The sequence below is a fragment of the Nelumbo nucifera genome, chromosome 2, assembly GCF_055504915.1.
Source record: "Nelumbo nucifera cultivar China Antique chromosome 2, China Antique-T2T, whole genome shotgun sequence".
Classification (NCBI taxonomy): Eukaryota; Viridiplantae; Streptophyta; class Magnoliopsida; order Proteales; family Nelumbonaceae; genus Nelumbo; species Nelumbo nucifera.
The window spans coordinates 52031205-52048031 of NC_142650.1; the positions used below are offsets into that span (position 1 = coordinate 52031205).

The window sequence follows — 16827 nt, forward strand, 5'->3', positions numbered from 1 at the left end:
TACTGATCTGGTAAGTATCAACTTGCTCATATTCAACCACATGAGATCACCTAACATGTTTCGTTGTCACTTGGAATGAACTGGTCCGTATTGCATGAAGAGTCCCTTTGGTAAGGGGTCTGAAATCGGTCCGTTCTGATTCAGGGTTTGGTTGGATGACATTAGGATCCAATGTGGAATGACATTCTCTCAAATCTCTCACTTGGCAATGAGAATTCATTCCAATCAATTCCAATTCCCATATGAATGAAAAAGCTAACAGGTGATTCAGACTCATTTCGGGACTACCATCTTAGCTGAATCTTTAGTGTACTGTAACTAAAACGGCATAATTGGCTGGTGAAAAAGCTAGCAGGAATTGGTTTGGGTAAAGTAAAGGGATAAATAGACTGCATTCCACCTCAGAAATCTGAAATTACAGCCCCTCAAAGTCTACTAGTAGCCCCCCTTATAAACTGCATCCTTCCCGTGAATTTGGCATCAATCTATCCATGGTCAGAATTCATCCCACCTGTACATAGGGCTAAGATTTTCTGAGGTGGACTGAATAATGAAATCCCATGTCTCTCTAGTCTCTAGTTACTGTAGAATAAAAATAAAAGGCCATGTATTGCTTTCCTAGCTTTGACAAGCCAAAACTCCTCCAAGGTCATTCCCATGTTTATCATAAATGATCTAATTTTTTCCTTTTCTCCTGTGAGCTCTATCATGTGTTCGACAAAATGTCACTCAATAAATGATCTAATGCTCCGATTGCTCCCGACTCCTGTTAATCAACAGCTGGTTGAAAGCTATTTCCATAACCGCTCTTGGGCTGCTGGGCCTTCTGGAATGGTCCCTTCAAAAAGGGTAAGACCCTAAAAGTGGGAAAGGAAAAAGTAGAAGAAAGAATGCTACAATAAGTTCTAACCACTACATGGTAGTTATGTCTGGTAAGCACTTATATACAAGTATAGAAACGTTTGTTCTAATAAATTCAAAGTCACGCATGCAAAGATGAAATGTTTTGAGCAAGTCCAAAGGTATTGTTGTGTTCTTGTCTTTTGGATCCGAAACGATGTTCTTTTAACTTCTAAGCCATGTGTATAGTTGACATGACATATCTTGGCCATGAAAAAAAGGAAAATAGAAAAGATCTTACTATGTCTCACATGTTTCGAAAATTCTTCAAATTCTATGATGATAATCAAAGAATGACCATAACTATATTTATGTATTATTGTGTGTTCGAGATTTACTATTATATGACATACTAGCGGGGCAGGTGCGGTGCATGGAATGGGACATCCTTCCTTGTTCCTCGTCCCCATAAGTGAAGACACTCTATTCCATCTCGAGGCAATCACCTAAAAAATCTAATTTATGGATATTTTACAAATAGGATTATGAGAATTTGGAGGTATTTTAGGAATTGAATTATGAAAATTTGGGGGTATTTTATAAATAAAATTATAGGATCCTAGGATTAAAAGAATATGAAAAAAACTTAAAATATTTTAAAAATCAATATAAATCTATGGATATTTTACTAATTTACCATCGAGTTCGGGGAATTATATGTAAACCCCATCCCTAATTTGGGACAAAAATATTATCCCCTATCCCCACCCATAGATTTAAATCGAGTTATTTATTTAAAAAAAATATATTAAATTTAAATTGTAATTGATAAATTATTTTATTTAAAAGAATAAAACTCACGTCACATCACTAAAAATTTTTATAATGAATCTTTTATTTGAATTATGAAATTGAACCAAATATATTAATATATATAGGTCTCAGATTTTTGTAAGCAAATAATCATTTTTAGGGTTCAGCTATGATCTTGGAAAAACTTATAACAAATCAATTGACATCATGATATATAGTGGTAACCAAATACCAATCAGGTGGATTTTCATTAAAATTCGGGGGGGGGGGGGTGTAATTGGTAAAAGCTTTTTTGATAATATATATTTCCAACATCATAAATAACCACATGTTTTAGAAAATTAGCTATTATTATTATTTTCATTTTTAAGTTAAGTAACAATTCACTCACTCCCTAAATGCTCTTTCTTGGAAAAATAAAATGCCACTTGTCTAATAAAAAAAATCTCTGGTCTGAAGGCTTTGTTTTAAGCAACTTTTAACAATTCCCTCCTCTTTGAAATGAGCCGAAGTAAACTTATGGATGACCTAGTTTGGATCTCTTTTTCAGCAAGGTTAAAATGTGGGCAAAGGGGGCAAAGGGTGATTAATATGTTTAATAATTGGCAAGTGGGTAGATAATGATGTGGAGATTCACATTGCAATTTTTTTTTGATAAATCTAAACAGTGCTACACAAGCCTGGGGTAGCACGTCCCCAAGAATCACTATTACATATAAAACCTAGAGGGGGAGGGTGATCCTGGATATTAAAATTTAAAGAGTTTGAAGGACTGAATTGGGCCTGATGAGCAAGCCAATCAGCAGCTTGATTCGCCTCACGAAAGACATGCCGGTACTCTAAACCAAACTCGAACTGGGTCTTCAAAGCAGCGCAGTCTTCAATGATGTTTTGTATGCTCCACGGCGGTTGAGTTTCTCCACGAAGACAGGAAATGATGAGCTTGGAGTCCCCTTCTATGATTATGTGACAATCTTTGAAGTTTAAAGCCAGATTATGGGCTTCTCATGCAGCCCAGGGCCATATTAATTGTGGCTTTACCTAGATAATATGCCTTCATATCTAAAACTTTCCCACCATAATTTTTAGCAATGGTCCCCACAGCACAATTGAAACCATTCATACAAGATGCATCAAAATTAATTTTGATTGTGTTGCATTCTGGGGACTTCCAAATAATCGGTTGCCACTTCTTTGATACTTCTCTATCGGGTTCATTTTGATAAACTCTTACATTCTCATAAAAGGCCATTCTTGCTTTCTCTAAAACCTGAGGAGGGGGAGTCTCCACCTTTTCAAAAATCTTTTTGTTTCTACTCTTCCAGATGAACCATAATATAAAAGCTGTTTTTTTTAATTTGTATTCTTGTCCGTAGTTCGAAATTCTCTCCCACCAAACCATCATATTTCTCATTCATCTTTTGGACTGTCTATGTTAGGGCAGACTGATGAGGGCGGATTTGGCCTTCCAATGATATTGTGACACATGGCAGCCTGGCCCTGGAGCGACCTGGTCCTGGCGCGAACTGGCAGTCTGGCACAGGCGCCGACCTGGCGGCCTGACAGCTTGGCACAGGCGCCAACCTAGCGACCTGGCACATGCGCCGACTGGTGACTTGCAAGACGTGCTCACTGATAAATTCGGCATGCATATCCTAACACTCCCACGATCCTTGGAAGTTGGCCCACGTGCCAAACGATCCGGAGGGTGGTCAACGTGCATGGCGATTACCTCAGGGAATCTCAGACCACTTAGACGACTTCTCGGATATGGTGCGTGAAGCCCACGCCAAACAATGCCTATATAAAGGCACCAACGCCAATGACATGGGAGGGGGGGGCAAGTAAGCATATTCTAGCTCTCATACTTTGTGATTTTTAGCTCACAGTCTGCTATGAGAGAACTGACTTAAGCATCGGAGCGACCTCGCTGGGTTAGCCACCCCGGGTCCTCTGACATTGATTCTTTGCAGGTCTCTAAAGAGTTACGAAGCTCAACAATCAATCCAGCTCACCACCAGGCAGCTCGGCCCTCTAGTTAGCTCGTCACCTAACCTGCCTAGCTCGGCCCAGTCAGCTCGTCACCTAATCTGCCCCCAGCTCGGCATCCAGGTCCTCATCCAGCAAAAGTTCACTTCGGCCACTTGGAAGCAGACTGAATGACAAGGTACTTAGCACAAAAAAATTGATACATCACCAAAAAGATGATTCATCACAGACCATCATCCAAATCTGTTTAGAATAAGTGCACTAGTAAAAAATTTGATTGATATCCTCTAACTCATCACATCTATCACAAGTGTCCTCTAGGTTAAACCCCTTTTTCTTCAAAAACTCCCTAGAGGGAAACCTACCCCTTAAAAGAAGAAGAAAAATTTTAAGGGGCCGTTTGGTTTGCAGCTGGAATCGGAATCAGAATCCTCCGGAATCAGAATCGGAATGGTTCATTCCTGGCAACTGTTTGGTTCAGTCAGGAATCGGAATCGGAATCAGCCAAAGTTTCCAATTCTGCCCCCAATTCGTATAGTCTCTGCAAAGAGAAAAAATTGCAATTGGAGCTAGACCTTTTGCTTCATTTTCACTCAACTGTAAGGTGCTGCAATGAGAAAAAAATGCAATTCATTAATGGGACAATGGCACATCGTCAGATTTCCAAGATAACACAAATTTCTATTCTAACATCAAGTACTGTAATCAATTGATCCTTCAAATCAGTAGAAGTAATGTCATGCAAATATGCCAAATATGCACTGTAATTTACAAGGGTTTTTCTTCTCAATTTCTTCCTGGTGTAATTTCAACACACCAGCTTCAGAATTCCTTCAAGCCTTACACGTTAACAACAAAAAATATAGCAAACTGAGTTTGTACAATAAAATCTAGTATGCTCCCTTGGTTGGCAAAGCTATGACCCATTTATCAAGTTTTTTTGTCTGTTCTTCTATTCAAATGTGGTGCTTTTTGATCCGGAGGTTGAGAAGGAACCCTGCTGAAGAGCCACACCAAAGCTACACCAACCAGAGCACCAGAAAGACGAGCAATGTGGTTGACATTCTGCAAGTGACCCCCGCTAAAACTGCCTGACATTCCAGTTGAAGCTTGTGCTGCTTCCATCACCTAATTACCATTGATGACAATAGAAAAAGCTGATCAACATAGATTAGAAGCAAAAATTTGAAGTTAACAATACTGAATCCAACATATAGAACCCAAAGGGGCTAGAAGGGCCAGGGGCAGACAAAAATGGCTTGGTTTGAAGTAGTAATAAATGATTTAAGTGTTCATAATTTAACAATAGAGTTTTGGCTTTATTTGGGGTGGATCTGAGCCATCCCTAACATTGAATAATGCTTCTCAACTAATTGGAGTATTACTTTTCTCCATCAGTTCACAGTCATAATCTTCTCTACAACAATTAATTTACCTTCATTAGGAGGTGGGTGGGGGAGGGTAAAGCTTGAGCTGATGGGGATAATGGCATCTTTGGCTTCCTTGGCAAAGAACTTGAAAGAGAAGTTTTGGGGAAGAAAACATACCCATGCAGACAGAAAATCTGATGAGCAAATGTTCACAAGCATCTAATGTAGATAAAACAGAAAAAATCGGAGACACAAGTTCCCCCATACTTTGGCTGGATTGAATTGTAGGAGACGGCCTAGGTGCAGAGGAACCATGCTTTACTGTTGGAGAAAAAGGAGCCCGGATAGGAGAGATAGATGGACCTGCCAAATGTCTGTAGGATGCATGGCAAGTTATAGGGAACTGTTTCAGGGGGTCAGGGGGTCTTGTTGTCTAACTAGGGCCTGGAGGAAAAGCAGAAATGTTGTGTTTGGTTTTTTTTGTCTAATGTGATTAGTGTTGTATTAAACCAATGTCTTTCATTTGTTTGTATTAAACCATGTATACTAGTGTTGTCTAACTAGTGTTGTATCAGTGATCACCAAAACTTCTTCTTTGCATCTGAGTTGTTCAAAACTCATAGCAGAGGTTTAGATACCATGTATTAAACCAAACACCAGTTTGTATTTAGAAGCAGCAAGAAGAGGTTTTCCATCACCCTCTCCTAAAAGGAAACACAGCTTGGTTCAGATTCTTATTCCGCATTGGGAAATTGCCTCTCCAACCCTCCACCCCTTCTATATCTCCTCACAAATTCCAAATCCAGCCGGGCTCGATTCTTTCTTAATTTTCAGATCAGTGATCGACCCTTTTGCTTTTCATTCTTCCAATTCATTCTCATAGTCTGTAATTCTGCTCTCTTGCCTGCAAAGTACAAACCATCTCTCATACTCTATGAAGGTTGTAAGGGAGAGAAGGTATGCTTTACTTCTAGCTGCAAATGACTCTTGTGCTAACTTGATTGATTCAATAAATTTGTGTCCTCTACCAATCATTCTCCCCAAAGCCAAATCCTGAAACACACAAGTGTTGGGGGAAAAGGTTATTAAACAATTCAAGGACTTTGTAATGCAACTAATATAGAGAAGACTGATGGACATCTTGAGAACATGGTAAACATCAGATAAGCAAAGGCCCATTGGTAGGGAGATAACTTCCTACTTGGTAATAGTAGGAAAGAATCCATCAACAAGTTTAGCTTTATCTCTGAAAAGGGAAGACTCACTAGTCATGTGGTTTGTGGACCCTGCTCCAAAGATCCACTGTGATTGAGAAGTGAAGTTGAGACATAAAGAGCATGGTACTTAGAAGACCATGTTCAACCTATTTGAGAACATGCCCAAACTGTTTAAATTGATCATGTGTGGTACTTAGAAGACCTTTAGATATAGAGCCCATAGGTTGAACTAGAGAGGAGATACTTTGATTTGGTTGCTGCTGACTTTCTTGCTTAGTTGCAGAGGAGGCAATAATAGCTGCATTAGGCCTTTTACTTTGCTTCCCTTGGAACTTCTTAGGCTTACCGGTCATGTTCAAACAAAACTCTTTTGTGTGTCTAGGCATCTTAAAATGGTGCCACCAAAGCTGATCCATATCATTTTCACCCTTCTTTTGCACTTCACCCTTCTTGCCTTCACCTTTAAATAATAAGGCCACCTGCTCCTCCTCAGTGGAATAAATAGCAGTCTTCCTACTTTCCTGGGACTGAATCAATGCAAAAACTTCTTCAAGACCTGGAAGCACTTGACCATCCAAAATCTGAACACAGATAGGTTTATAAATAGAATTCAGATCTGCTAGAAGCCAAAAAAAATTCTTTCTTGGGAAATCAACTCTTTATAGGCTGGAGCATCCTTCTCACCCTACCAGTTAATAGTCTTGTAATAGTCCAAGTGTCCACCTCCTTCCACATGCAAGCCGTGCCGTGACTCAATTTGGAGGTGGTAAATCCAAACAAAATGTATTTGTTCTGAATATGTTGATTTTGCTTGGTCCCAAATCTTCTTGGCTATTTCTACCCACGTAAAATTCTAAGAGTAGGCTGAATTGAAGATGTAAGTCATGACATAATCATATAATTTTTTTGCTCCCACTTCTCATAATCAGCCCCTTCACTAGCAAGTTTCTTAGCATTCCCAATGAGATACCCCAACTTTTCCTTATCTCCAGCAATCATCTTCACACTCTTGGACCTTTCCTAGTAGTTTAGTCCATCAAGAAGAACAATGGACACAGGTAAACCCATGCCTGCCCATTCCACCACCAGAAGCAACTTGCCCTCCAGAACAATGGACACTCTTGGACCTTTTCAGGTCACATAGTCACATGACTGTAACAATTGAAGAAAATAGCACCACTGCTATACTAGGAGAGTCAAAACTGATCCAAAGATACTTACGACATGTTAACACTTGCACCATGCAACCACAGCCACTGTAACTCATTTAGTACACCATATAAAACCCTTGATGAAGCTCACCTTTTTGACTGCAGAAACCTATCGTTCTTATGTGACTGCAGAAACCTATCATTTAATACACTTTGGGTGAAAGTCTAGCAATGTGGCATGCAATCAAGGTAAGGTTTGTTTCTATTAGGGACCCAGGAGAAGATGATGCCAACCCAGAATCAAAATTTGATTTAGGAAAGGAAGACACATCTCATACATCCATATCAAAGCACAACTTCCTTCTAAAAGTGAGTGAGTGGTTTGTTTGGTTCAACCTCCTTGGGGTGCTACAGAGAGCTGGTCATTGCCTAAAACAACCACCCATGAACCCTTAACATTATATATATATATATATATATTCATCACATAACAAGCATAACAGATTGTCCATCTTATATAAATTACTCCCTCATCTCTGCAAGAATAGAAGCTACTAATCCTGAGAACTTGTTATTAGCTTTGCCACAGACCTGATGCATGTTTTTTGCCCTATTTCAGCATTTTTACTACCCTTGCACTACTTGCCTAGAGAAGCTTCTGTTTATGTTTGGTCTCCCCTTACTAATCTCAGATTGTCCATCTCATATAAATTCACTTCAATTGGGGGCATCTGTGCATGTCAGCTCAGTATCCTCTACCATGTCTTGACTCTTCCCTCATGGCGTCTAGGGCTGCTAATGGCATCTGTTTGTCCAAATTCCAGTTCGATTCCATCCCATTAACGTTATCTGAATTTGATTGTACTAAATATAGATTCAATACCCCAATCTGATCTCATATACATACGTCTGCATGGAACTAATTATTCATATTTAACAGATGAAATTCTGATAATTGAACTAATTAACATGGGTATTTCCCAATTGAACAAAAAGTGGGTATTACCCAAAAAAACAAGCAGAATACAAAATTGATCCATTATATAATCAGCAAAAAGAATAGGAACATGCTGCAAGTCCCAAGACAAATTTTCTGGTGAAAAGAAGACAGCTGAAACATAGAAAACCTGATCTTCCCACCATACAGGAAGAAAATTAGATCCATCTTTATTCCCTCGGTGAATAAGGATGATGAACTTATTTGGCCAACTAGCAAATTTGGCTTTAACTTCAAGGCCTAACAGCACCGCCTTGGTTGGGGAATTGGGATTTACTCCCTCAGAGAATTCTTCACACTGACTTTATAGACTCGGATCTGTTACCACAGTTGTTCCTACATTTCTACCCATAAGTAATTACAATTGAACATTGGGAATATCTACATTATCATTCATGAGAGATGTTCACAACGCACGGCGGAGAGATGTTCACCATGCGGGTAGGACATGCTGTGAGATTGGTGTGAGGAATAGATCCGAACTCTGGCGGGTCTGGACAAGTGGACAGATAGATTTGAAAGGAGGGATTAGTGATCCGTTAGTCTCGAGGCCTGGATGGGCCCCTATACATTTTGGTAATTGACCTGAGACAATGGGGATACTTTTGGGATATAGGTTTTCATTTTTTTAACTTTTTTAACCGCCCAAGCACGGGGTCAGTCAGACCAGAACCAACTTCGTTAATTATTAAAATCAAATTATTTCCCCCATTGGGTTTAGTGTGCTTTTTCTTTTATAATTTTCATGTACTTGAGCCAGTTTTGCAGGAGAATTCGAATAGCGTTAATGGCCTCTTCTAAAATGCTCTGATCTGTAACACTACACTCCTCCTCTCTCACTTACAGAGAAGAATATTTGCCTTTCCCCCCTCGTTTTCTTGATTTTATGTTTCCATTTTTGAATTTAATTAGAAAAAACATTAATTTTCATTTAAATTTTTATTATTTTTAGAATATTTGCTGGATTTCTTATTTTTCGAGTCCCTCTCGTCACACCCTTCCTCCTCTTTTCCTACGGGGGTCGCGTAGAGCCGATCCTTCTTTTCTCTTTCAATGTTCTTCTTCTTCTTCTTCTTCCAACTGTCGATCCGTGTTGAACCTGCGTTCGTGTAGACAAACAGAAAAGAGAACGAGGGGATATATCTTCTCTTTTTATTTATAGACGAAAGAAGCCTCTCGATCTTCCGCCATTGAAGCCGTTTTCTTGCTCCGATCGCGAATCTGATCATTAGATTCGAACTTTATAACTTGTCTTCGAGACATTTTTCTGCTTTAGATTGGAGAAAACTGGTTAGGCGATTGGACTTCTAGAGAAATATTGGTCTCGATTCTGCTTCGCGGTTTGTTTCGTTTGAAAATTTTCAGTGGTCTTTTCTTTTTTATTTTGCTGTAAATAGAGGACTTCGATTGAAGAAACAAGGACGAGGAGGTTGCCTTTTGGAGGCGATTGGGGGATTTAATTTTCAATTTCTGAAGGACCGGTTTCTGTGCAGTCGTTGATGAGTTACTTCTGATATTGTTTTTAATGATGTCGACCTTAATCCTCTGGTTGTGAAGTAATATGGAACTGATTGCAAGATACAAAAATGACGCTTTATATTGCTCCCGAGGCTTCAAAGGTTCATTTCTTCTCCTTTTAATTTTTGCTTTTTTAACATCCGTTTCACTCTATTTCTATTACCCTCTTCTGTGCCTTTTGACTAATATCTATTGTTCTTCCTTTTGAAGCTATGGAGAAGATTTTATGCGGAATTGTTGATAGAGATCAAAATTCTTGCAGAGAAGTGGAAGCTTCTTCTTGCTGGATTGATTTTTCAGGTTTTTCTTTGCTTTCTGACAGTAACCTTTTATGAGTTCCGTTGTTTGTTGCTTTGCTTTGCTTTTCTCCATATTTCTCTTCGATAAAATGAGAAAATTTTGTCAAAGCTCTCGGATGCAGAAATCATTAGGTTAATAGGTTCTGTTTTAAAGTTCAGTTCCTCTGGGACATGCTTTCGTTTGAATTCAGGGCCTTTAAGTGCTAGCTTTGCTGCTCCATTTTATTTATTTATTTATTTATTTGTTTGTTTGGTTTTTAGGGGGAGGGGTCTGAAAAATTTTAATCTCAATTGAGAGGTACCTTTTATGGAGAATTGTTTCTTTGATGGTTAGTGCATATTGCATCATTTTTTGTCCACTTGCCTTGTTATCAAATTACTCTCCTTTAAATGCATCTGAAGAAAATGTTCAGATGCATTTCCTGGGATGGCTGGCTTTACTATATGTTCCATTTGTTTAATCAAAAAGCAAGGATAAATTTTCCTGGGATGGCTTTAAATTCGAAGTTATTCCTATGATAGTTAACCTCACTTCTACCAATCTCATTATAAATCTCACAGAGCAACTCAAAGTTGTAGCGTACTTACTCTACTGCCGCCTAATACTTAATTGCATCAATATTTTCTTTTTTCAACAGGGGAATTATGTTGGTTTTTGTCCATTTGATGTAAATTTAACAACTTGAAATGCATGTTCCAAATTAAAATAAAAAATCTTCCGTATATATGATGTGGTTTCTTATATCAAAAAGTTTGTTACAGTTTTCTCTTCTATTTTTCCTTTTCTCTGGACTTGGTTTTCTTGTTTTTTATTTCTTACACCTTGCTAAATGTTTAAGGTGGGATTTTTTGGACACTCAAACTTTATATATTTGCTTCTGTCCATAGTACATTCATGGGTTGGCTGCACGAGGAGTTCATTACTTACATCGACCAGGACCAATGCTTCAGGATGTTGGGTTCTTTCTTCTACCGGTGTGTGTTTTTATTCATTGTGGGATTTGGGTCGTGATCTTTGTTGATTTACTAATGGTAGGAGAATATGCTTTCTTACATTTGTGTCTTTTAGGAGCTTGGGCAAGATAAAGCTTACATCAGTGAAGTTTTTTTCTCCTTCATCTTCTTATCCTTCTTCTTGGTAAGGTTCTTCTTTTTTTGTTTCATTTATTTTCTTTTTTTAGAATCCACCAGTTGTTTTTGGTTCATAAAAATCTAATGTTGGAGCCTCCATAAAAGAATTCTATGGAGGCTCTAATTTTCAGGTAACTCTCTTAGAATTCTTCTTCTATATGTGAAGACATTTAGAGCATCTATATATAATGCTTTTTTGGAGGCTGTTGCGTCCATTCAAATTTGTTATATTTGACTTAATTTGCTATACTGAAAGTTCATGAGATTCTAAATACTAGAAATTTAGATAATACCAGTAAATGAAATTGCATTTATATAAAAAAAGCATTGAATTTCTATGATTCTATCATTCTTTCTGCTGACTGCACAAATTTGTCCCTTTTTAGCCAGTTTAATTGGAAGTTAAATGGCACATGGACTTTGAATCATTGGAATACCGAAATGGCAGGGTCATTGGAAATCTCAAATTTCATGAACGTCATTCATCTCTGTATTTGACCTCATTTGTAGGTTTTTTGTTGCATGTCCTAGTAATGTATATTTTCACCCAGTCAAATTCTTTACTTTTTAATATGACATGTGGATCAGTGGTTATTTGCTAGAAGATGAAGACTTGTAGATCTTCAGCCTTCACCTAGCCTTTTTGCATTTGATTGGCAAGCAGATCACTGGTTGGTTGTTAGAGGATAAAGACAGGTTTCGGGCTACGTTCGTAGATTACAAACCTTCACAAGCTTTTAGCAACCTCCAATCTTTGAACTTCAAGTCAATTTTTCTTTCTATAGGAAAAAACAGAGGCAGTTACTAGACAACATTTATTGCTCAAGGAACAGAAATACTCAGAAATTGTTAAAATTTATCTGTTGTTTAAATATATTAAGATTTTAATCATGATCGGCCATTCCTTTTGGAATTCTTTTGAGCCATGTGGTTATCAAACTTCTGTTGGAATTTCCTTAAATCTTTTATTTTCTGAATGTTTGAGGGAATGATCTTCTAAAGTTTGAGGAGAGAGGAGCTTTTTTGTGAGGCAACAAAATACTTCCTCGTTGGTGAGGTGCAAAAATTTGAAACTGTGTGAATGAACAAAATAACTGCAACTTAATATAAACTCTGAAGTTACTTGCAAAAATGTAAAGTAGGACTATCTTCTATAGAACTATCAGGTGAACTGTAAATGGTAGGCAGTTTTCTCAAACCTAGTGTTCCAAAAATTTTCATTAGAAAGATCTGCTGACAAGGGAGTTGCATGTGGGTGCCAACCATTCATCTGCTTGCACCCTTTTTTAGGTTATAATCTGCTTGCACCCTGGCACATGTAACTGCCTACCCCTACATGTCTGGTACCCATTGGATCTAATATAGAAAGGATTCACAACTGTTTTGTCTGATTTTTTTTATAGGAAATGGTAATTTTCATTAATTAAATTAAAATGAGTACAGGGGTTCAGTCCTCAAAAGATAGGGAAACTAACCCCCCATACTCTTCATTGTTACAGTTCAGCTGAAAAGAGTTCACCCCTGTTGTTTGGGTAAAGTATCTGCTAAACCATTTTCTGATCTTCACACCCATCTAACAGTTACACCCAACTCCCTTCTCTCATGGCCTGCCTGTGAATCCAAGTCCCCATACTACCTGTTTGCAACCACACTGTAAGCAGTTACGAATCTCCCCCCACTTCAATCTGTTGTAGATGTAGTTGTCTTGCCAATCTCAGCCCTTGTAGGAGTGCTATCACTTCAACTCTCAGAGAATCACCCTCTCCTATTAGGTTCAGAACATAATGCCACAATCTACCCTTCACCATCCCTTATCACTCTACCTATGCTGGAAGGACCTGGATTGCCTGCCATAAGAACTATCAAAATTCAGCTTCAATCTTTGACATATAGATGGGAACCAAACCTCCTGAATAATATACCTTGAGGATGAGGAAACCACCATTGCATTCCAATTCCTTAAATATCATCAACAGAAAAATCCTTGAACAGGTCCAGTGTTTTAAGCCAATGAGCCACTCTGAAAGAAATGCTGTCAATTAACTCTTCTACATAGAGGCTGTGTGTGCATATTCATTAATTATTGTATATTGTTCATTTATGATCTGTTATTTTGCAACTATATGCTATACTCTGTAAGAAGCCTATCTTGCCATAGTGCAAATTACTAGCTTTGGGTGCTAGAATGAAAAGAAGACACAGAAAACATTTTTCAAAAGTTGGGCATAAGTTCAAGGTATACATTTGCTAAAATTAGTATATATATTCTGTTGACCATATTTGTTAATCTCTATTTTCTTTTTCATTATTCAATGAAGTTTTTGTTACTCATACAGGAACTAAACTCTATTCTGAGTCATTGTTTTTTCCTTCTATTATTTTAAATTCTTAATATGGGTTCTATTTTGTTGCAGTGGAGTTTTCACCCTTTCGCTTGTCACAGTAAGAAGATATATACAGTTCTAATATGGCGAAGGGTTCTAGCATTCCTAGTTGTAAGTTCAAATTATTGCATGTACAATCAATGTTTTCTGCTATTTGGAGGTTCTCCTAATCTAAGTTTACTCTTTAGGTTTTTCTCTTATTTTCGTTGAGTTCATTTTGCTCTTGTAAGTGGTCACCTTTGTCATGAACCACAGGTGAATTCTTTGCCTGTGGAAATCCTTGATTTCACTGCTAGTGAAACATGACCCTCAATATATTTTGGGCTAAACTCTATCAGTATCTGATAGGATAATTATCTACCAAAACCTGGGCCTTGGCCTATTTGTGTATGTGGCTCTGCCGAAGTGTCTAACATCTTAATAAAACCTGTCAAGAGTATCAGTACTAAATGTTTTTTATTCATGTCATATCATCCAACATCAATGTAACAATATGTTTATTTCCTGCAGGCTTCTCAAATTCTCCGTATCATTACATTTTATTCAACACAGCTTCCTGGACCAAACTACCACTGTCGTGAGGTAAAACATTGAAAAATATATACTATGTATGTTATTGTGGGCTTTATGGCTAATGTTTTAGTTTAGTTATGCATAGCTTATTTGATTCTCCAAGTGCTACCCTCTCCAGGGGATATTTTTTAAGTCTGGTACTTCACTTTTTCACTTGCAGGGTTCGAAGCTTGCCAGGCTACCTCATCCAGACAGTGTACTTGAAGTGTTATTAATTAACTGTAAATAACCTTGTACTATCGTTTCTTTGGTTTCTCTCTTATTGCTCAAAAAAAATTATTTTTATGGTTTCATCTCATATTTCAAGAAGTAATTTTGATATTCATTTGTTCTATCCTGACTTATGATGCAGTCCCTCATGGTGTAATATATGGTTGTGGTGATTTGATTTTTTCATCTCATATGATCTTTACTCTAGTTTTCGTGCTCACATATCAGAAATATGGCACACGAAGGTAGGTCCTTTTCTGTCTCCTTTTAAAATTTTCTTGACTTTCTATGTGTGATCTATATATATGGAAGCACATCATGTGGAGGGAAGATTTGGATAGTCCAGGTTATCTAACTCTGAACTCCCTGGATTGGCTTCCTTGACATGCTACAGTTCATGTCATCTCTATATCCTATGCACTGTATTCGTTCCCTGGTTTAAACCAGCTCATGAAGTTTTAAATACGAGACAAAAATTGCCCAGAAAAAGGGGGCTTTCTTGTTGCCATGTGGTACGGAGCTGTTGGCACGAAACATGCTACAGCCTTGTGGAGCCCATCTGGGCTGACAACTAAGACCGTGCTGTTTAAATATCCCTTCTCTATTTGATTGGTAATAATAAAACAATCCATATATAAAATGTTCCACCCATTTAGTTGTTGGTGTATAATGTTCTAATTTTGGTTGTATTATGTTGATATATGAGTTTAGGTGCATCAAGCAACTTGCTTGGTTATTTGCTGTTGTTCAGAGCCTCCTTATTATAGCATCCCGCAAGCATTACACAGTTGATGTTGTTGTTGCATGGTAGTTGCTCTCTTTCTATTATCTTTTCCGGAAGGTTACAAATTTTGTTATTATTAAGATTGACCTGTTCATTCTTCTGCAGGTATACGGTAAATTTGGTGGTATTCTTTGTGGATAAGAAGTTGCCAGGTGCAAAGTTGATACCTTTTTTGGCCATTCCTTCAATTTTTACCTTCATTGCTCAATGCTGAAGATTTTAGGCACTGTAATGATTTTTAAGTTGTAACCTCCATGCAGAACTCCCTGACCGTAGCAATGGAACCTCATCCCCGTTGCTTCCATTGAGTACCAAAGACAAAGACGAACACCACAAACTCCTGAATGGCAATTCTGGGGACACCGCAGACTGGGTATGCCAGATCAATTCCTAATCATTTTGTTGCATCTTTCTCTCTCTCTCTCTCTCTCTCTCTCTCTCGCTGAGCCTTTATATTTGTCATTTCTATTCCTCCTGAGACAGAGAGCACAAGTCAATGGCAAGATTCTAGAAAATGGAAATATGGTCCATGCTGAAACAGTGACAAATGGCACGTAGATGTTGTTAGGCACTAGGCACTGAGATTAGTTGCAAGTAACACTGCAGTTACGAGTGTTACAATGGACGCTGCTTTTTAAACCCATACGACCTTGACTAGCTCAGCTCAACTGTGTGGTTGTGGTTGGGCCAGTGACAGACATTGTGTAAACCTGATCGGTATTCTTGAATTGATGGAAGTTTATGGGTTTTTGTTTTTCTAACAGTTTTGCTCCTTTTATGGCTAATTCCATCCATTGTCACCATGTAAACATGGAGTTCCATATGTTTCTAATTGCATCATTTCACCAAGCAAATAGGGTGCATCTGCATCAATCTGTTATCCGTTGAACGATTGTTATTTTTTCCTAGCTGACATGGAATATACCTGTGTTGTCCATGTCAGCACCCCTCTCTATCATTTCTCATTATTTTTCTTTTTTTCTTTTCTTTTTTATGATGTTTTTAACATAATCTTTATAGCAAAATGCTATCTCACGTTTCTCATTACTTAAAAACTTTTTCCTAAAATATTTTGTAAATTGTTCACTCCCAATTACATAACATTTTTACCTGAAAACTCTCTCTCTCTCTCTATCCACCTTCCAAATACATGCGTTTTATTCCCATTAATTTAAACCACGCTGAAGCACCTAGTGGAAATTCATCTAGGCTGCATTTGGATGCGATGTAAATTTTACATCAGTTTGGCTTTGTATGCATTTGGGAAAAGGGTGTAATTATTATCAATGTAAAACTATGCTTTAGTTCAGTTTTGTGTGCATTTAGATGGAATGTAGTTTTACGTCGATAATCGATGTAAAATCTCATCAATCCTAAAGTTTTACATCGATTTTACACTTTCACCCATCACTATTCTCAAAAAAAGCAACTGGTTCAGTGTAAAACGTCATAGTGTATTTTTACACCGATTCCAAACGCAGCCTTAAGTTCAATTTAAAATTTATACAAATTCATAAACCTATTAAAAATATTAATTTTATATTGGTTCGA

At 37.8% G+C, this 16827-nt stretch overlaps 1 protein-coding gene across 2 annotated transcripts; it reads left to right on the forward strand.

Moving 5' to 3' along the window:
* Window positions 1-9041: 9041 nt before the first annotated feature.
* ATIPCS3 (Inositol phosphorylceramide synthase 3) lies at window positions 9042-16037 on the forward strand. 2 transcript variants are annotated; one of them, XM_010264397.3, is made up of 12 exons: window positions 9042-9996; window positions 10106-10195; window positions 11083-11169; window positions 11264-11332; window positions 13740-13820; window positions 14220-14291; window positions 14443-14503; window positions 14635-14737; window positions 15204-15299; window positions 15382-15428; window positions 15537-15649; window positions 15760-16037. In XM_010264397.3, exons 1-12 carry the CDS (start codon window positions 9964-9966, stop codon window positions 15832-15834), a joined length of 927 nt encoding a protein of 308 aa, XP_010262699.1. In that variant the 5' UTR covers window positions 9042-9963; the 3' UTR covers window positions 15835-16037. The 2 variants fall into 2 exon arrangements, with proteins under 2 accessions (XP_010262699.1, XP_088754374.1); XM_088898248.1 differs by having other exon boundaries at window positions 9364-9996; window positions 11034-11169.
* Window positions 16038-16827: the final 790 nt, after the last annotated feature.

Bases quoted from the DNA above. Each gene is read 5' to 3' on its own strand.
- ATIPCS3 (XM_010264397.3), top strand. From the start codon at position 9,964: ATGACGCTTTATATTGCTCCCGAGGCTTCAAAG. The intron at 14,504-14,634 runs GTAAATAACCTT...CTTATGATGCAG, and splicing joins TGAAGTGTTATTAATTAACT to TCCCTCATGGTGTAATATAT. The intron at 15,300-15,381 runs GTAGTTGCTCTC...ATTCTTCTGCAG, and splicing joins GTTGATGTTGTTGTTGCATG to GTATACGGTAAATTTGGTGG.